The sequence below is a fragment of the Silene latifolia genome, chromosome 9 (assembly GCF_048544455.1).
Source record: "Silene latifolia isolate original U9 population chromosome 9, ASM4854445v1, whole genome shotgun sequence".
Taxonomy (NCBI): domain Eukaryota; kingdom Viridiplantae; phylum Streptophyta; class Magnoliopsida; order Caryophyllales; family Caryophyllaceae; genus Silene; species Silene latifolia.
In genome coordinates, this window is record NC_133534.1 from 14,395,749 (window position 1) to 14,415,443 (window position 19,695).

Below are 19,695 nucleotides of genomic sequence, written 5' to 3' on the forward strand. Positions count from 1 at the left end.
TCATCCTTAACCCATGGAACCTTCTCCTCCACCAACAAAAAACCTTAGATCTAGAGTTTTTGTGCGTGGAAAAGGGGATTTCGTGGTGGCAAATTTTTGCTCAAGGTTGTTTTCTCGCTCACAGCGGTTTCACTTGCGAGCTTCTTTAATTTTTGGTTGTGTTAAGTTAGAGGTGCAGTGAGAATGTGAGACACTGAGATGGCGTTGGTGATGAGATTGTGGGGCGAGTGGCGAGAAACGTTTCGGTGGTGGTGGTGGTGGTGATGATGTGTGTGTGAGGGAGAAAGAAATCAAAGAAGGTGGAGTTTGAATTATTTGATGTTTGATTGTCCGATTTTCATTTCTTCAAACAAAATGATAATTCAATTTGGCATTTTGCTTGATTTTAATTCTTTTGGGGGTTTTAAACTTTTAATTCTGTTTGTGTTGGTTTAGTTGTAGTTGGTGTTATGGAGAGTTAAGATAAGGGTACTTTGGTCATTTATAGGTTAATTCACTTAAATAAGTCGGGGATTAAGAAAAATGAGTGTCGGAAATAAAATACGGTGGGAATTCGGATATAAACGGTAAAAAACGGTGGTAAGTTGTAAAAATCAAAATATATGGTGGTAAGCTGTAAAATACGGAGAATACATGGTGGTAAGTTGTAATTTTTCCTTAAAATAATGAAAATTATTGTATAGGGGTAAGAATATATGAGTTAAATAATGAAAAGTATTGAATATGATGGGTTATGGGTGGTTGAGGTGGTAAATAAAGAAAAGAGCTAAGGGTAGGAAAGTAAAAAAACCATGTCCAAATATGACAAATGGGACAATTATGTGAATAGACGAAAATGGTAAATAGGACAGTTATTTAGAATAGGAGGGAGTATAAACTAACTTTATTTCCAAAGTTTGAAAGATTAGATTATTTTAATCATTTTAATTGGTTTATTTTGGGTTTAGATATTGACCCTAAATATGCGGGTTATTACTAGGTCGACTGTCGAGTCATTTTAGGTTCATGTTATTTTCGGGCGGATTTTGGTAAATTCTTCGGGTCAGGTAATTTTGTAACAAATCTAAGCGGGTTAGATCAAATTGGTTACGTTCACCTAATTTTAAGATTCTACCGGTCGAATTTCGAACAATTCTAGTCAAGTTTTTCAAATCGGGTCAACGTGTTGACCCATTAAATTTCTTCTCAATGCTTTGTGTCCCACCAAAGGTTGAAAATGACCCCAACACAATTCTTCTTTTTGCCACCTCTTCTACAAGTACACACACTTTATGCATTCTCCATTAAAATGTGTCATAAATGTGAACCAAGAAATGTTGGAGAAAATAACCCATCTTAATTTCTCAAGAAATTATTTCCGTTCTTTCCCTATTTTTTTCTCCTAGGTAATGATCTCTCAAATTTCAATGGACTTTCCACTTTCCTAATCACATTTATTTGTTTGTTTGTTTTGTCACATAGTTTGACTGTTGTTAATTAGTTTGATGTGGATGTTTCATGTTTGTCACACTCACATGTTTAATGTTTTAATGCTTACTTTTTAGGGGATTGCTTATAAATACGGGGTCTTTCTTAAACATACATTTATCAATAAGTCTCGCTTGTGACGTCTTATATGTTCTTTTGTAGGGTTGGTTTAAGGGAGTTTTGAAGATGGAGAAATGTTGGAAGAGGGTTTTGTTAACATCTAATGGAGATGATATTTCTGTTAATCTTGCCTATTCTTTGGTTAAACAGGGCTGCAGGTTTGTATTCCTTCTGTTATCTGTTGTGTACTTCCCTGTCCCAATCGTTTATTTACCTTTGATCATAGTACTCGTGGCAAAGAATAAAATAGGTAAACGAATGATTGAGACGGAGCGAGTATTTCTTATGTTAAGAGCCTCTAGTTATTTTTTTTTTCCTTTGTTTGTAGTGTTATTTGGATTTGAAATTATTAAAGCAATTATATTGTACTCCCTCCGTCCCCGGTCAATTGTTGTCCTTTCGTTTTGGCACAAAGATCAAGGAATGAGGAAAATGCCAATAACTAAATGACAAGTGGAACAAATTGAATGAGAATGATCAAATTACTCATCAAGTTCATTCTTAAAATAGAAAGGATAACAAATGACTTAGACACCCAAAAATGCAAAAATGGAAAAGGACAAGCAATGACCGGGACAGAGGGAGTAGTTAACTTAAGGGTGATTGTCGGAATAATGGGATGGTGGATTAAGGTTTGCTTAGATTGAGGCCTGAGGGTGATTATTATGGAGTAATAGAAGTTAAATTAAGGAAACATAGGAGGTAGTGGTGGTGTTGGATAGAGGAAGGTGATGAAAATTTAGGCCATATAGGGGGAAAGGTTACCCATTTCCCTCTAATTAGTCGTCGTGATAGTAGATGGTCATTTTGTACTCGTAACCATGGTTTTAAATATTGGCCGCAACACCAATACATGGCCGAGTTGTAAAGGTTTTGAAGGTCTCCCGTGACCGCATTTTAAGGTGATATTGGTCGCATAAACGTCTTAGCAAGATTAGACCACAAGAACTGAAACAATGACCATGACTGGAACCGATATTTAATACTATGCTCGTAAGTCGTAACCTATGTTTCTTAGACTCGTTGCAAGTGTTGGTCACTACTATCTTGTGGAAAAAACATATATTTTCCCATAATGGTGTTGAACCGTCATGTCGACATGCTAGTAAATTGAGGTGTCTAAGACTGTATGTAACATAGCCACTACGCTCAACAGCTTATATGTAATTATCATGTTTAACTCTGGAACTTTTGAACCTTGTTTCTCATCCCAGAACCTTCTTAGGGCCGGAGCAACGTTATGGTGTAGTATGATAAATCTCTGAAGTCATGTGACTGAAATTATTACTAGCACTTGCCATTGATGGAGCTATTTAGTTATATAATAAAAATGATAATTTTGGGCCCCAATTTCCTAGTGATTCATGGGCTTATACTTTATATAGAGAGTGATTGTGAAGCTTTTTTGTGAGCCTTTGGCTCATATGTTCCTTTGCTCAAGAGGCCCTAGAAAGCAATGGAACGAACATTTGTTTTTTCCGTTTGTAGGGACTGATGTTTTGCACATTGTCTGCTATGAATATTCCAGTGATGATGAGTTCTCAATTTTTTATACTCCCTTCGTTCCGGTCATTTGTTTACTTATTCTATTTATGGGTGTCTCATTCATTTGTTTACCTTTCTATGTTTTTTGAAGGGTAATTTGATCATCCACATAACCCATTGTCCACTAGTTAGTTGTCAGTCAACAACAACACCCAAAACTGATCCCCTCCCCATTCCTTGATCTTTGTGCCAAAACCAAAGGTAAACAAATGACCGGGATGGAGGGAGTATAATTTTTTTTTTTTTTTATGTCAGCTTTATTTCAATTTTTCTTTTCCGACGGTGGTTATTGGGCGAGGGATCTAATGCTGTTAGTAATTAGTATGCAGTGTATGGGGCTTATGTATTTCATGGAATCCATACTGTTTAGTTATGCTTCTTTATTTCAGTATGCGGTGTTGCGAGGCATGGACTGAAGTGGCGTTGTCTAGTTTGTAGGTTATTATATATTCAGGCACTTGAAGCAGGATTATTTAATAGAATGGTCTTTCTAGATTAGATCCTTTGCTGATTATTTTATTCGTTTTATGTTATCTTTTTCATTTGAAAATATACGCCGTATCATCCAAGTTCTGAACTTTTAAAGCTAGTTTATTTTTCTTCTCTCAATTTAACACTGTGATAGGTTGGTATTGATGGGAGATGAAGACCGCTTGCGAAGTATTGCTAATAGGATTTCTGATTCTGTAAAGATTACCAATGCAATTGACATAGTAGGGTTGAATATGGAGAATGATAGCGAGGCAATCTTCAATGGTGCAGTGGAGAAGGCATGCCGTGTACTTGGAATGGTGGATGCCTTTGTAAACGCTTATACTTATGAAGGTAAATTTAAGTGGTCTTGGCATCGTATACCCGGTACACCGTTATATTTGGTACTTCGGTGAAGTTGTCCCACCTATATGAGTATGAAGTTTCAGGGGAGCTCCTGCATGAATAACCTTATAGCGGCATTGCAAGAGTAACCTTATACTCTTATAGTGGTGTTGCAGAATAACCTTATAGTGGCAGATGCTAGTTAAGCTAGCCGGCAAAGCGACATGGACGATAATCATGACCTAGGTTTGAATCCCGCCATCATTGAAAATGACCTCGGGGGCATTGCAGCTCTCCTTATAACATTAAAAAATATTATACCGCACAAAATGAGTAGTAGTTGTCATGGGCTTGGTATTGTGAATCAGTCAACACTTGTATATGGCACAAAATGTGGATTTTGTTTTCCTCTATTACATTACAGTAAACTCATATGGCGTAAAAAATTTTACTTTCGTTGTATATGGGAAACAGGGAAGATGGAAGACCCGTTAATGGTAACTGAAGATGATTTCAAGAGAACTGTGAAAATAAATTTTATGGCTGTCTGGTTCTTAGTAAAAGCAGTTGGACGAAAAATGCGTGATCAAGGATCAGGGGGTTCGATCGTGCTTTTGACTTCCATAAACGGTGCTGAAAGAGGATTATACAAAGGAGCTGCGGCGTCCAGTTCATGCTTTGGCGGAGTTAATCAGTTAATGAAGGTATGTATTAACATCCTCAGTGTTCCCTTTTATCTTATTGTTATTTAGAATTTGTTATTTTTCTCTTTCTTTCATAATATTGAATGATGGACTTTAGACTTTACGGCTGAAAGAAGGATCTTCCGTGCATATCAATACTCGTAGGACATGTTATAGGAAGCTTGAGTTCTGCTTCTGCCAAGGGCACTATATCTTGATAACTCTGCTTTATGTGAGACTGTGAGAGGGTAGTTGGTATGACCGTATAAATGTACGGAGTAAAAAGGAACTTCTTTTACTTCCGTTTTAGAAATCCTTTATTTTCTAGTGTAGGAAGCTTGTTTCCGACATTTGTGTAGGTGTCGTCTGCCGCCTCTTGAATAATGTTGACAGCTAGAATAGTCTCCTTAAAATTAATAAATTTTCACAAGTGCCATGTCTGATGGGACTATCAGAAAATTAAATAGGATAATAATTATTAGCTAGGAAATTTTTGTTTGAACTGAGATGCTTCATTAATTGCAGGAGTTGCAAACAGAATAAAACTGTTGAAACGTTACTATACATAATACGGAGTACATCTTTGTGTATGTGTGTCGGTGCGTCTATGTAGGCATTGCTGACAAGTCTCTAGGCTAAGAATCATGAATCTTGAGTAACTTCAAAAGTTGAGACATTTGGACAGTAAATTTTTTCTGAATTTACCCGCAGGCACCTGTTAATTGATAAAATTAGTGCTAAACTGAGAACTTCTTAATCGAACAATGCATTAGAATTCACATTACGTTTGCTATCTAGACTACTGAAGTACTGATCTGTCTCTTCATTATGTTCTTTTTACCAAAATATACGAAAATTTGTAATTGGTAACTTCGGGTGTAGAATTGCAATTTTAGGAACATGTATTATAGGAGCTCTTCAGGGTGCTCTCCGTTGTTGGAAAACAAAAAATTGTGTTTTAGCCCATAATAACGTACTTTCCTATGCTCTCAACAACAATAACAACCAACATTAATACCCTACCGTGTTAAGGAGACCTACCGAAGTACAAATGATGGGGCGAGGGGGTCAAATTTTAGCAACCTTACTCTTGTTGACTTACAGTTGACTTAGAGAGGCCGTGTCCGATGACATAGTAAAAATGGAGAAAATAGAGAGCAACTCTTGTTTTCTGAGGAAGAGTAAGCTCTTTATGAAAGTTGTTCAGAGGCTCAAAGCTCAGCTGACCATACCATACGTGTGCTGATATTTGAAAGGGTGAAACAGTCTTTCGGATTGGCCTCCATCTATTTCATTCATTAAACACCCTTTTTATTTTTGTCTATTTTCTCTCATTTCGCCCCTCTCTGAATCGGATATCCGTTTTTGGTGAAAATTAAACAACAATCCTAATGCACATTTGCATTTTATAAATAGTATCCGTCCTCTCTTTCTTTAACTCTTTAATTTGGTGCCGAAGTAAAATGAGTAAAATAGCGGGAGTAATTAATTGAAGCCGTTGTGGTAGTTGAAGTGGTTGCTTCTTGAAAAAGTATTTGAGTAAAGTACCAGAGTGACCATACTATCACGTAGGCGGTAGGCCATTCACGTTAAGATTGCAACAGGACAAGTTCGGGTGGCCCTCGAAACATTTATGCTTTTGAAGAAGTTTGGTGATGCTATGAGTGCTATTCCTGTAAGATGAGTAACTGATGTTTAGTGTGTCACAAATATTTGTATGATTCTAATATACTCGATCACTTTCAGACAATGGCTCTGGAGATAGGGAAGCACAACATCAGAGTTAATTCAATTGCCCGCGGCTTGCACCTTCAAGACGAGTATATAACATCAGTAGGGAAGGAAAGGTCTGAAAAACTGGTCAAAGAAGCGAACCCTTTGAACAGATGGCTCGATGCCAAGAATGACTTGGTGTCGACAGTAACTTATCTAATAAGTGATGATTCACGGTATATGACCGGGACTTTGATTTTTGTCGATGGAGGTCAGTCTCTAACTAGGCCTCGGATGAAATCTTATATGTGAATTTGGCCCTGTAGTTGATCGACAACGTGTAGTTGCATCACTTGCATGCGTCTTATGACCATAATTAATATAATCCATACTATACTATAGCTGTATACCGGAGGCGGCTATAAGCAACCAATTAGTCTTGTACGAAACAATCTCATATGTAAGACCGACCGATTTTTTCATCTATCCTCATTTGGAATTTGGATAAAGGGTTAAGGTATTACCGTCTCATAAGTTTTTGCCTTCAGCAAAGATGTACTGTTGCAATTCATAATTTGTTCAATTATTAAAGAAAGTTATTTAGAAGATGAACAAATTGGGGTTTAACACTCTCTAAAGGGAAATTATATTCCTGATTTTACGACATAATTTGATCGGAACAGTCTGTTGTTCGGTTTCTCATAAGAATGTTTCTATTCCTTGTAATAATGGGATAGGGTGAGTTCTATTATTGTCAAATGATTTAAATAATTTTGGAACTTAGTCTTGTGATTATTTGGATGCAATTGTTGGTAATATAGTTCCAAAATGTTGATCACTATTCCCCATTGTAGCTATGTGAAAGCGAAAAACCCGGAATGGATGGGAAGTTGGGAACGAGTCACTGTCGCGTCCATAAGTTGTCGCATTTGGTTTAGATTGAAATTGGTGTATCTATTTCTGAAATCTAATTCGAAGAGGATCATATTATTCAAATCTAATTATGTAACAATAAATCTTAACTCCGTCACTGAACCGTCAATAATGTTGCTAGATATTATTGGTGATGTATGTATAGTAAACTAGAGTTAGGGAGTAGTGAGTAGTGAGTAGTGACACAGCTGTATGTTTTGAATGAAAGGTGAAAGCAACCAAACCCTGAGCAATTCTGGACCCTCACTTATTAATGGCTTTACCACTCACCTGTATCTTTCACCCATTTTGGTTTGTTCTTTCACTTCTGTCTTCCAACTCCACTTGCTAGCTCCCTTTAACTTCCAATGTTTCATAGAGTAAGTATCTGGGTATATAGGCCAGTTAGTGTAGAGTGTTGGCCCTTGTGCCTTCTTTTACACCAAAACGATATAAATAAGGTCCAATCCATTCATCCGTCACAAGCTTGCGATGAATCAAATACTATCCATGTGGGCAGATAAGACAAAACAGATTGATACTTCCTAGACAGGGTTTTGTCTAATTTACTCTACATGGGTAGTACTTGATCCGTCGCACTTGCGACGAATATACCCATCACAAATGAGAATTTGTGTTTCCCTTTATCGTGGAACACTTAAACACATGCGTGGAACCCTCAACATTATTAACAAACCATTGCCGTCTTAAACAGGAATCCGTGTTAACAAAATTACTACTCCCTCCATAGGAAGTGTACTAATTACTAGTATGTACCACATCAGTCAGACAGTCACCTGTCTTTATCTTTTCTTTCTTTTTTTACTGTCATCAAGTAAATAGTAAAAAAATGGTATGTCTCCCTTACACCCACAACTAAACCATTGTCCTTGAATACTACTTAAGGTAACAAAACATATTGTGCTCCCTACTTTCCCACATTTTCTTTTTTCTTTATCTTTATCAATAACTGTTACATATACACACTCACACACACTCAAGTGCTATCTTAGATTCAAGTCCTTTATTATCCTGAACTCTATGTCAGTAAATGAGTGGCTTAGGATTTAGGAACACCCCAAATCTGTGCCCTTCTTATTTCTCCTCTTCTTTTTTCTTGGTACTTTAGTTTCTATATATGATCAAACCATTACATATTAATATTAGGTTTACTATACCATGCACTCATTTTTTATTGAATGAATGAATGATTCTCTCATTGCTAACCATCTTCAATAAGGTTTGTTTACTACTCCGTATTTCCGTATATCGTTTCTTCTTGTTATTTAATTTCTTGTGCGCGACAGTATTTCTGGTGTCGTATTTAGAAAATATTAACAGAACGCCATAAAGGGCATGTTCGTTTCCTCTAACACCTCTAAAAAATATACCCGCCTTAAGTGGGACAGGTAAGTAAAGAGGAGGTAGACCTTAACAATGAGATGATTCTCTCATTGTTAACCATTTTTAATAAGGTTTTTTTTACTACTTTTTATATCATTTCTTCTTGTTATTTAATTTCTTGTACGCGACATTATTTTTCAGTGGGACAGGTAAGTAAAAAGAACGTCATATGGTTCATCTAGAAAAATATACCCGTCTTAAGTGGGACAGGTAAGTAATAAAGAGCTAGACCTACAAAATGAGTTATGATTTAACACTATTCCATATAACTCACTAATAGTATCCCTTCGGAAACATCTGATAAAATTGGAACGACACTTAAATAGTTATTCAACATAGAAGGAGGTAGATCAAATGGAGTGGGACCCAAAATCATCTACATGGAATGCAATGAGGAAGCTAGAATTACAATTACAAGACAATAATATGTTTGAAGCAAGCATTAGTAGCAACAACATGTTTTCAGTAGATCTCAAGCTTGGAAGTTTGGAACAAATGGGAGATGTTCCAATGATGGATACATTCAAGAATTCGACATCCTTGACGATGGGTTCTAATTCTACATCAAGCTCACCATTGTCTAAGAGAGGCCGACCTCGTGGCACTGGAGCTCAAACTACTGTTTACTGCTGTGTAGACGGGTGCAATTCTGATCTTAGTCATGGTAGGGAGTACCACCGGCGTCACAGGGTTTGTGAGCGTCATTCTAAGACGCCGGTTGTTCTTATTGGTTCCAAAGAACAGCGGTTTTGCCAGCAATGTAGCAGGTAACATAACAAATTAACAACCACTTTAGCTTGATTTATGAATATTTATTGTACGATTAGCTTATTGTTAGACCGCCTTATAAGATAGTACGCTTTTTGCATCCTCAACTTACACAGTTACACTCCGTATGTCGGTGGGTCTAGAAAATGCAAGTTAAATCATCTGGTAAGGTCGTTAGAATAAGTCATATACCCCACAATTTTTAAGTAAATGACGTTTTATATTGTTAAATTTGTCGAAATTAATATAGACGGAGTACTTTATAAGTCTAGGTCTGCCATTGTTTCAAATGATCAAGACTAAAAACCTATGAATAAATCACGGGAATAATAACGTTAAAGAGGAAATGTAGTCTCCGACTTGTTTCGAGAGAGTATTATTTTGCTGACTTTTCTAAATTGGGTTTTTGAGTGGGGTAATTAAGTATGACCACCCAAAATCATTGTGCTTTAGTTTGGACCCCAAAAAATGTACGCCACTGTTATTTAGGTGTAAATAGGTGTAGGCCTAAATATGGGCAGTAAAATTTAAGTCATTATTACTGTGCAATAATGCACTTCTTATTCTGACTGAAACTCTGAAACTTACAGCTAGATGCTATAGCTCTTTCATGAATGGTTTTCCTATACAAAAGGATTGTATTATTACATGTGAGACCGTCTTATTCTAGAATTTGTGAAGTCGTTAATGTGCAATTGTTCTGTAACTTTTTCTGTGATGTGATGCTCTTAGATTTCATTCACTGGGAGAGTTTGATGACACAAAGAGAAGCTGTAGGAAACGTTTGGATGGACATAATCGACGACGGAGGAAATCACAGCCTGAAAATGTATACATGACCACCTCTGGTTGTTTTCAGACTCCTCATTCTTCAGGTCTGATCATTACTCTGCTGATCTCTTCTTTTTTTAGTCTAATGAAACGCGCACCTAGTCGCATTATAAATTTATAATAGAGGGGAGGGGGGATTCGAACCCGGGACCTATTGTCCACAATACCTCCGTCTTAACCACTAGACTAAGACCTCTTCGCGGTTCTGCTGATTTTTTTTTTTTTTTTTTGACAATCGGGTTAACGAGACCTACATATTAATAGCAACAGCTTTCAATTGCAAATATTATTTTTCTCCTTTTTCCGCGTCATTGACAAATCGTCTTTAATGCCGTCTTTTCAACTCGCATACCCATAGGCGAAGGTTAAGGGTATTGTCACATTTACTTATTTAGACATCAAGGGTAATGTTATTGTACCAAAGTGGGTAATGTTATTGTACAAGTGGTCAGGGGTTCGATTCCTGACTCTTGCGAATGAAAAGGCCAAACTTGGGAAGGGTCAACCCATTAAATTGCCTTGCCTTCAATACCCCGAAGGAGATTGCCCCAACTGTCGGTAGGGGATACTCCTGGTCAATACCAAAAAAAAAAAAATTATTACATTTTATTATCGTAAAAATGTCACATTACTGATTTATCCAGGAAGCGAGCTACTGCAATTCTGTTGTCCAGAGAACTGGCCAGGGAATTCTGAACCCGAAAAAGCATTATATGGCAGTCGTAACCATACCCTCAGTAATCCAGAGTCTTCAATGTGGAGCGCAAGCTGTGCAAAATCAGAGAAACAATCGCCATATCTGTCAGGCATCAATCACCAAACAATATTCCAGTCGTCTCCCAACGACATTTCTGCAGCAAGAACAAGTACCGGCAGCCTGGATGCATCATTTGACAGAGCAACCGTGTTATCTAACTCACAGTGTGCTCTCTCTCTTCTGTCAAGCTACCCAACACAATCTTCAGGGATGTGCATGGGTACCGCCATACCGCCTTTGATAATGAGCTCATCGTCTCAATTTCCATGTTCTAAGGGATTGGAGGGCGAGAGTTCAGCTTCCGTATCTAGCTCAAGCACTACTACTAATTCTTACATCTTTGGAGGGTTTCACCCTGGACAAGACGGATTTTCTGAAAACAGGTCTTCTAGGATTTTCCCGTTTTCGTTGCAGTAATCAAATTGTTTTAACATCTGAATCTTTGTCATTCAAAGCCTTTAATTTTTTTCCAATAATTTGGAACATCTGACACTGGAACAAGTTCAGTGTAAATGACGAACATTTGTAATAAAAATTGGTAATGCTCTCTTGTCATGAAGTATGAATCTAAATGATCAAGAACAAGCGATCTATCTAGCGATATTACGGACGTTGGTGAACTATGTATCGACGGATGGTGTACAAGTCAACCATATAGAAAAAAAAAGGGTTTCCCGACCGTCTGTAGAGACGTTAATAGAGGACCGAAAGGGAACAAAGTCGATCAATCGAATTCGGGATGTAGAGAGAAGGGACGATCACCCTCTCCGCAACTCAACAGTATTCTTTGTTAACCCTACGATACTGTTGGTCTCACTTAAAACAGTCATATCCGATTTAAGTGTAAAACTGTTCAATCTATCCCATATGGCCACATTCGCTAGACATTCTGCATTTTTCTCATCCACCTATTTGACCCGTTTTTATTATTTTAAGACGGATATCGTCTTGAACAAGAATTTTGGCTTAGACAAACGGTTTTCCTTGTTGGTCTGTTGGAGTATACCTTAGCTTCCGCGGCTCTGCCCAAATTAACTCAAAATCATGGTTCACAATAAATTGGCCGCGTCTCAGGCCCATTACCCAATACCCCATTGCACATATGTTAGTTAACAAAGGCCTCTCATGGTGGAGAATTCTTAGTAGCAGACTAGCAGCAGAGGTGGTAATCGAGTCACTCGGGTTGGTTATAAGTCAGGATATAGCGGGTCGGTCTATCAGGTTAAGATGGTGCTGGTCAATAACGGGTCCTTGTTGGTTACAGACTTAGGGGGCGTTTGGTTAGAAAAAGGGAAAGGGAAAGAAAATCAGAAAAGGTAAGAGGGGAAAGGTAAAAGATTACCTAAAACTTAACTAGTTGTTTGGTTACGTCAAGAAAGGGAAATAATGGTCCACCCACTCTCATTCCTATCACTAACACACACCACCACAAACAACCATTTATGTACTCAAAAATGGCTGCAGCCACCGTCTCCCCACCCCATTGGCCACTGCGTCGCCCACTTGTCGTCGTCGTCGTCCCCCACCCCACCCCAACACCACAACCGTCACTCTTCAGCCTAAAAAAAACCCTCCCCTACCCTCGAAATCCCCTTCCCCACCCCCAAAAACACTAGGATCTTGTGGTGTTCCGGCAGTACGGGGTAGTAGGGTGGACAGTGGGCTGCCGGCGGTTTGGGGGTACTTGGGGAGAAGATTGGTGGGTTGTGGTTTGCTTTGGTGTGCGGGCGGTGGTTTAGGTGGGGTGGCTGTGGTGGTGGTGGCGATGGCGTCATGGTGGTGCTTTGGTGGTGACTGGTGTTGTGGTAGTCGCAAGTGTGGTGGTAGGTTAATAAGGTGGTTGAAGGGTAATAAGGATAATGAAATTCCATACCTTGGGGGGTAGGGGGTAAGGAATTAGATGGATTAAGGGATAAGGAAAGGAATTTCATTATCTTTGTTTGTGTCAAACAAACACCAACAAAGGAAATCAATAAGTTTGTTTCCCTTTCTCATAGACCCCCAACTAGAGTTGGCATAAAGGGCCGCGGGCTGGTGGGCGGCACGGCCCACGTCATGGCACGGCCCAGCCCGGTGAGAAAATCGAGGAAGCACGGGTACGACACGGGCTCCGACGCGGTTTTCTTCAGAAATCCGTGCCCAGGCACGACACGGCCCAAGCACGGTGGAGCTCGGCACGCATCAGGCACGGCGGGCCTGACCCGGCCCGAAGAATAGCCCGTTGATCGCTCATCATTTGTTAAACAAAAAGTACACTAATATTTAATAAAATATACTCCCTCCTATTCTACATAAACCTCCCTATTCATGGGGGCACTAGAATTAAGGAGGGGAATTAAAATAAGGTAAAGTATTGTAGTGGAGTTTGGTAATTGGAGAGAGGGAAGGTATTGTGGAGTACTATTGTGGGTGAGGTGATTAAAATAAGTATTGTTTTGGGCTAAGTTGATTAAAATAAGTATTGTTGTGGGTGAGGTGGGGTATTGTTGTGGGGTAAAGTGATTAAAATAAGTATAAAACTTTTCTAAATAAGGAAATAGGGAAAGAATTGTGAATAGATGAAAAAGGAAAGAGGGAAGTTTATGTAGAATAGGAGGGAGTATATATTTAAACCATTAGTCATCATTTATTAAACAAAAATAAGTACATTAATATTTAATAAAATATATATTTAAACTATTAATCATCATTTATTAAACAAAAAGTACTAAAAATATATCAATTATATAACATTTTTTTTTAAAATAAAAAAAATATTAAAGCACTAGGCCGGCCCACGGACAAGGCACGAAAAGCCCATGGACCAGGCACGGCCCGAGCACGAAAATGACCGTACCTTGAGCGGGCCGCGGTGTAGGTTTGGATCAGTGGGCCTGGCACGGCACGGCCCGAGGAGCCCAATATCCGTGCTTGGGTCGGGCCAATTTTGGAGGAAGGCAGGACGGGCCGGCCCAGCACGGCCCATTGCCTACTCTACCCCCAACCAAACGCCCCCTTACATGATGGATCATCATCGGTTCAGTTCGACTCGGTTAAGTATTGGATCAAGTTATTTGCACGAAAATATCTATTTATCTTATATTTAAGGGTTATTTAACAAGAATACTCCAAACTATCAGTCGTCTACTCAAAATACTCTGAACTTCAGTTTAACTCACAATAAACCATACTACTACCTCCCTCTGCTCGTATTATACTTAAATCATTTTTAACCTGTAAAACCGGTTAAAATTAGTTTAGATGGCAGTGGGTCCCATTGTCATCACCGTCTCAAACACCATAACTACTACCTTCTTCCTCATTTACACCATGACATCCGACATCTACATCGATACAGCCTTCCAACCACCACTAAACCAGCTATAGACCACTACCATCAGTCACCTTGCTTAACCCACCACCCACGCCACACTTAACTACTGACTGTCCCATTCAAACCAAGTTTCTCCACGACCATTCACACCATGACCACCACAACTCGTTTGTCATCAAAGCAAAACACCAACATTCACAATCAACACCAACAACGAGCCGCACCTGAGTTGAGTTCCAGCCCTTCCTTCTCGTCGTCGATTATCGCGGCTCCGACTTCGTCCATCTTGCCAATTGGGGGCAATTGTACATTTTATTATGAGTTAAATTGAAGTTGGGAGTATTTTGAGAAAACCGTCTATACTTTGGAGTATTTATGTTAAATAACACTATACTTAATGCACTTTATTAATTATTTTCTTCCTATAATATATAGGAAAAGACAAAACGACAATAAAAATAAAATTTCACCTTTATTATCTAAAATGACTTACTCTCTCCGGTCATTTGTTGTCATTTAGTTTTAGCACAAACACCAATGAAATAGGAGGAAGCCAATTATTAAATGATAAGTGGAATAAATTGAGTGTGAATGATCAAATTACTCATCAAGTTCATTCTAAAATAAACAGGATAACAATTGACTGAGACACCCAAAATAAAAAGGACAATAAATAACTGAGACGGAGTATAATATAAAACGGATTGAATACAATACCCGAAACTAGAAAGAGAAGTCTGAATTTTCCCGCGCCCACCGAAATTCCAACAATCCTCGTTCTCCCAAACCGTGTGCTTTACACTCCCCATTGTTTCTTCTCCCTTCAATCCATAGAAACTTACAAACCACCCTCCCCTCACTATTCATATAACAACGGAACACCACCATGCAAATCATTTCATAAATTGCTTAAACTTCCCACACTACCCTAACCCTCAAATTTCAAAATTAAACCTCTTTTTACGACCGTCTTAAGCTCAAAACGACCCTCTTTTACTCGTAACTTAAGTAACCTGTTCTGAATTTAAAACCGTATTAAGCAAGACTAACTCGAAATCAAAACATGTGTCGAATCTCCGAGTACAATCATGATTACCCATGCAAAAACACCAATAGCAATCTCAACCGCCGCTTAACACTAACCACTTTCACTCTAAACCTTTCTCTCTCTTCCACCTCATCATCATCCAACCTTCCAGAAACGTTGACCCTGGTCTTCCTTCCCAGAGTCAACGGCGCCCGAATCCAAGTCAACGGGGTCAAAATCCGACCTGTTTCACCTGCCTTCGTCACCCTATACCGCACACGCGCCGCCGCCTACTCTGCTGTAGGGGAAATTAAGGTTTGTGATGGGGCGGCGTTTGAGGTGCACGCGGCGGAGATTAGGGTTTTGAAGGGAGTGTTTAGGGAAATTAATGGTGAAGAATTGGGGAAATCATGGAGGGTGGAGTGTAAGTATATGGGTGATGAGAGGAGGATTGATGTTATGGGGGTGAAGGTGACAGAGATGGAGGTGGTGGTTGTGGCGGAGGAGTGTAGTGGGGTGCTGTTGAAGGCAAAAGCGAAAGCGGAAGGGAAGATGAAGGGGTTTAGGAGGGTTTTGTTGGCGGAGATTCCGGAAGTAATGGAGGATGATGTGGAGGAGGGGCAGGGGGATGGGGAGGAGGAGGAGGAGGGGAAGAAATGGGATGAAGCGGCGGAGATGGTGGAAGCGGAGATGGATGGGGTGAAGTGGGTTGTGGAGGTGGGGTTTTGGGTTGGGTGTTTAGGTGTTGGTTTGTTGGTTTCTAGGGTGTCTTCTAGATCGTTGTGGCGGAGAAAGTTGTTGGTATGAACGTAGATGATAGAGCGTCACCAGGTGATACAAAATGGGCGGCTCGTTCACATCATTTTTTGGTGTAAATCGGGGATCAAACCCTAGCCTCATGGTTAAGGGCCACACCAAACCCATTTGGTTGCTCACATATTCAATAGCCAACAATGTTTCATTTATTTTGAAAAGGAAAATGAAAGGGCGCCACCGGGTGACACCCTCTCACATGGGGTGAGTGCGGGCCCCTTCAATAAAGAATGCTTGTGAGAGGGTGACACCCAAATTGGGCGTCACCCGGTGGCGCCCTATCACTATCCGAAAAAAGCTTTTGAAAATGAGTTTTGGTGTTTGTAATTTTAATGCAGCGATTTTTGAATGCTGTATTTTCTAGATGGGTATATAATGGAATACAGAAAATAGTTTATGATCATTTCGTGTAAATTGTAGAACCGTTTTATACGAGAATAATTGTTGAATAATGGCCTAGTGTTCCAATCGTACAAACTCAATGTTCTTATGTCAATCCAAATCAACTCATTTCCTGAAACTGTAACCACGTTTTGTATATAAATATCAAAGTATCAAACAACAGAGTTTGCTCAGAAAAGAGTTCATGTCAAACTTTTTTTCTCGCTTTCTGAAATACCAGTATGAGAAAATTGGCATTCCGTAGCAACAATCTTCAGTAGGATTTTTTTTTTTTTTTTTTTTTTTTTTTTTTTTTTTGGTAAAATGTAAGCTTTCAGTAGTATGAGACAGCATCAGCCCAATTTATGAGCGACTATCTAAATTTGGCAGTGATGAATGATTTTCGGACAATGACTAAACCCAATCATACAGTCGTTGTAACTTATTCATAGTATTAATTAATATCGGTTGTGGTCATGGTCATGGACTCATGGTACTATCAGTCCAATTAGTAGATTATACAACCAGTTGTATGCAGTTGTACGGTGTAGAATTCGAGTTGTGTATTAAAATTTTCGAGTTTTGTTTAAAAGAATCGAGAAATTATCTTTGTAAAGTTTTTAACTCACACACTTAAACATAAAAAAAATAAACTCTTATAAAACTTAGAAAAATTACACATAAGCTCGGATTAATGTATATGGTTGTACAATGCTTATTATACAACTGGTTGTATAGTAGTATTTGTGCTATCAGTCACGTTATTAATGTTGGTAAACGTTGTCAATATTGCCTAAAAATGCAGTAAAATGTGATTGCAGTAACCTCCAAAACCTTGATACTGTGGTCACGTATCTGGCTCACAGTCGATATTTAAAACCATGATGAGTAATATTGCTTAACTATGATTGGCGATTGCTATGAAAAGTAGTACTCTGCAATTGTCTAGCTCCTCACTGTATTTTGACCGGAGAAGTGGAGAACACAGTTTATATAGGAATACTTTGTAAGATTACATTTCTTTTTTCGCTTCAGGCAGCCATACATCGCGCCATAGAGAAAAGCAAACTGATAGCCAAACATACAAGTTCAACAAATTCATGTCACATAACACATATAGCAAATTAAATCTAAGAACTTAGCTCACAATTATATTTATTATTCATAATCATCATGAAGGCTACGCCTTTTCTGTAGAATGTAATTAGCAGCCTTCAAATCAACACAGTCATCAGCAGCTGCACCGAAGTAGTTCTCAGTTGAATCATCTTCAGGGGTTGGCTTGAAATTGTCGGCGACCAGGAATGAGACCTTCTGCGCTAGCTGACGTCTTGTGTCCCTGACAACATAGTCGATCAGGGCAGCTGTAGGAAATGTCTGATTTGGCCGGACATATTGCATGGACGATGAAGGCTCAGATGAGCGGAAATAGGACGTTCTCATGAATTTCAGTGATTGGAAATATATATTTGGTATGGTTTCTGAAGGTAGTACTGTTTTTTTACCGGAATGCTATGAGTTTTCTGAATGAGGGGAAGGTGTATAACTGTATATGTAGTGGTTTGTTATTTGGTGCATATTTTTGTGGACCTTAAAGTTCTTTCAGACAGGAATCAAATATATTCCTTACAGTAGGCAAGAAAAGGACTGTTTTTCAGGGGAATAAGGTTAATGCTCACTTTCACTGTTTCTGTTATCACTATCAGGACTCCAACGTCGGTAAGGAGTCTTCCGCTTCAACCAGTGTAAGAAGGGTCGGATATAGAAAGCTACAAGCACTGTACTTGGTTGACAGCATGATTAAAGAGTATAAAGATCTTTATGCTCACTTTCACTAATTTGTTTTCAATATCTTTTTACCATAATCCTAACTTAAACGCGGTCTTAAAATATTGGTGATCAATCATCTGCTTACAGAGATGTTATTCTTCAACCAATTTTGAGAATCTTTGATGAAATATCATACAAAGTGAAAGAGACAGATTTAACCAAATCTTATAGGCCTAACTAATGCTTAATGGTATCAACTATGCTAAATAATTAGCTTGTGCTTATCTAATTCCAAAGAACATCTAATAAAATCACTAGAAGATTGTATTCCATTCGAGTCAGGTTTACAATGCGCCAATCTCAATCCCAGTCACTATTCCAAATCCGATTCCTTTAACAGCTTCTTTTATGTAAGATATTTTCATATCTCTGAGAGTATGACCTTTTTTTTTTGTGTGTGTGTAAAGGGAGTCACAACTCACAAGGGAAAGTTTGATGCTGACGAGATTTGAACCTAGCCCACGAGTACCATCTCTCACGACTTTACCGGCTAACCTAGCTGACATTTGCTCATATCTATGACTTTGAAAGACTGAGAAATTCTTATGCTGCTTGCAGAATGTAAGGGTGGACTACTAGACGATAAGAAATTCTTATGGTGCTTGCAGTTCACACTTAATTCCACTACTATTTGCAGAGATTCCTGTTTTGATATTCTTCTTTTCTGGTTCAGGTCTAAAAGGGGGTGAGGCATCTAATTCCAATCGAGTTGTTATAGGTTTACGAAACAAAATACTAATGAATACTGGTCCTGCTGTAAGGCAGATACTCAAATTGATGTCGACTCAAATGCGTAAAAATGCAGGAAAAGTGTACAAGATCAGAAAGTGATCCCTAAATAATGTTGGTATTGGTATAAGAATAACTCTGATGACCTTTCTTAAATGATGTATTTCAGGAACATTCATGATTCAGCTTTATGCATATTTGCAGAAAATGCTTCATGGATGGATTGCCAATTTGTAAGGAAGAATGTGCGTAAGCGAAAAGTCCTTAAACCGAATAACATGGGCTAAAATGTCCTGCTCCTTGTGTTATTGAACTTTTTACGCTTTTCATAATATGCGAGGAGGAATTTGATAAGCGAAATGCATCAGAGAAAGTAAAACACAAGGAATTGGGTTCAGCAAAGAGCCTAAAAACCAGAACTTTCTTTAGCCCAAGTTAACAGCAGTCAAACTGTGAGTAAAAGCAATGGAACAAACAGAAGACTGCATCAGTGAATCTTTCGCATGAATTTATTTGAATTTATTCATGGATGGATCACCAGTGTGTAAGAAAGAATGTGGATTGAAGCGAAAAGGAACGGAAAATG

At 38.6% G+C, this 19,695-nt stretch overlaps 3 protein-coding genes across 6 annotated transcripts; all 3 read left to right on the top strand.

Moving 5' to 3' along the window:
* The first annotated feature begins 1,223 nt into the window (after window positions 1–1,223).
* LOC141599174 (uncharacterized) lies at window positions 1,224–7,044 on the top strand. Of its 2 annotated transcripts, XM_074419112.1 has the most exons (5): window positions 1,224–1,385; window positions 1,630–1,745; window positions 3,758–3,957; window positions 4,423–4,652; window positions 6,378–7,044. In XM_074419112.1, the coding sequence occupies exons 2-5, from the start codon at window positions 1,654–1,656 to the stop codon at window positions 6,654–6,656; spliced, it is 801 nt and encodes a 266-aa protein (XP_074275213.1). In that variant the 5' UTR covers window positions 1,224–1,385; window positions 1,630–1,653; the 3' UTR covers window positions 6,657–7,044. The 2 variants fall into 2 exon arrangements, with proteins under 2 accessions (XP_074275213.1, XP_074275214.1); XM_074419113.1 differs by lacking the exons at window positions 1,224–1,385; window positions 1,630–1,745 and adding an exon at window positions 2,885–3,333.
* A 1,048-nt stretch (window positions 7,045–8,092) lies between these two features.
* LOC141599173 (putative squamosa promoter-binding-like protein 19) lies at window positions 8,093–11,575 on the top strand. Of its 3 annotated transcripts, XM_074419111.1 has the most exons (5): window positions 8,095–8,496; window positions 8,802–8,870; window positions 8,987–9,427; window positions 10,161–10,303; window positions 10,904–11,575. In XM_074419111.1, the coding sequence occupies exons 3-5, from the start codon at window positions 9,015–9,017 to the stop codon at window positions 11,431–11,433; spliced, it is 1,086 nt and encodes a 361-aa protein (XP_074275212.1). In that variant the 5' UTR covers window positions 8,095–8,496; window positions 8,802–8,870; window positions 8,987–9,014; the 3' UTR covers window positions 11,434–11,575. The 3 variants fall into 3 exon arrangements, with proteins under 3 accessions (XP_074275210.1, XP_074275212.1, XP_074275211.1); XM_074419109.1 differs by lacking the exon at window positions 8,802–8,870 and having other exon boundaries at window positions 8,093–8,496; window positions 9,003–9,427; XM_074419110.1 differs by lacking the exon at window positions 8,802–8,870.
* Window positions 11,576–15,035: 3,460 nt separating this feature from the next.
* LOC141602438 (uncharacterized) lies at window positions 15,036–16,579 on the top strand. The gene has a single exon (XM_074422720.1). The coding sequence runs from the start codon at window positions 15,393–15,395 to the stop codon at window positions 16,161–16,163; it is 771 nt and encodes a 256-aa protein (XP_074278821.1). The 5' UTR covers window positions 15,036–15,392; the 3' UTR covers window positions 16,164–16,579.
* Window positions 16,580–19,695: the final 3,116 nt, after the last annotated feature.

Coding starts and splice junctions, on each gene's coding strand:
- LOC141599174 (XM_074419112.1), top strand. CDS start 1,654: ATGGAGAAATGTTGGAAGAGGGTTTTGTTAACATCTAATGGAGATGAT. Junction 3,958..4,422: donor AAACGCTTATACTTATGAAG/GTAAATTTAAGT, acceptor TATGGGAAACAG/GGAAGATGGAAGACCCGTTA. Junction 4,653..6,377: donor GAGTTAATCAGTTAATGAAG/GTATGTATTAAC, acceptor GATCACTTTCAG/ACAATGGCTCTGGAGATAGG.
- LOC141599173 (XM_074419109.1), top strand. CDS start 8,464: ATGATTCTCTCATTGCTAACCATCTTCAATAAG. Junction 9,428..10,160: donor TTTTGCCAGCAATGTAGCAG/GTAACATAACAA, acceptor TGATGCTCTTAG/ATTTCATTCACTGGGAGAGT. Junction 10,304..10,903: donor TCAGACTCCTCATTCTTCAG/GTCTGATCATTA, acceptor TGATTTATCCAG/GAAGCGAGCTACTGCAATTC.
- LOC141602438 (XM_074422720.1), top strand. CDS start 15,393: ATGTGTCGAATCTCCGAGTACAATCATGATTACCCATGCAAAAACACC.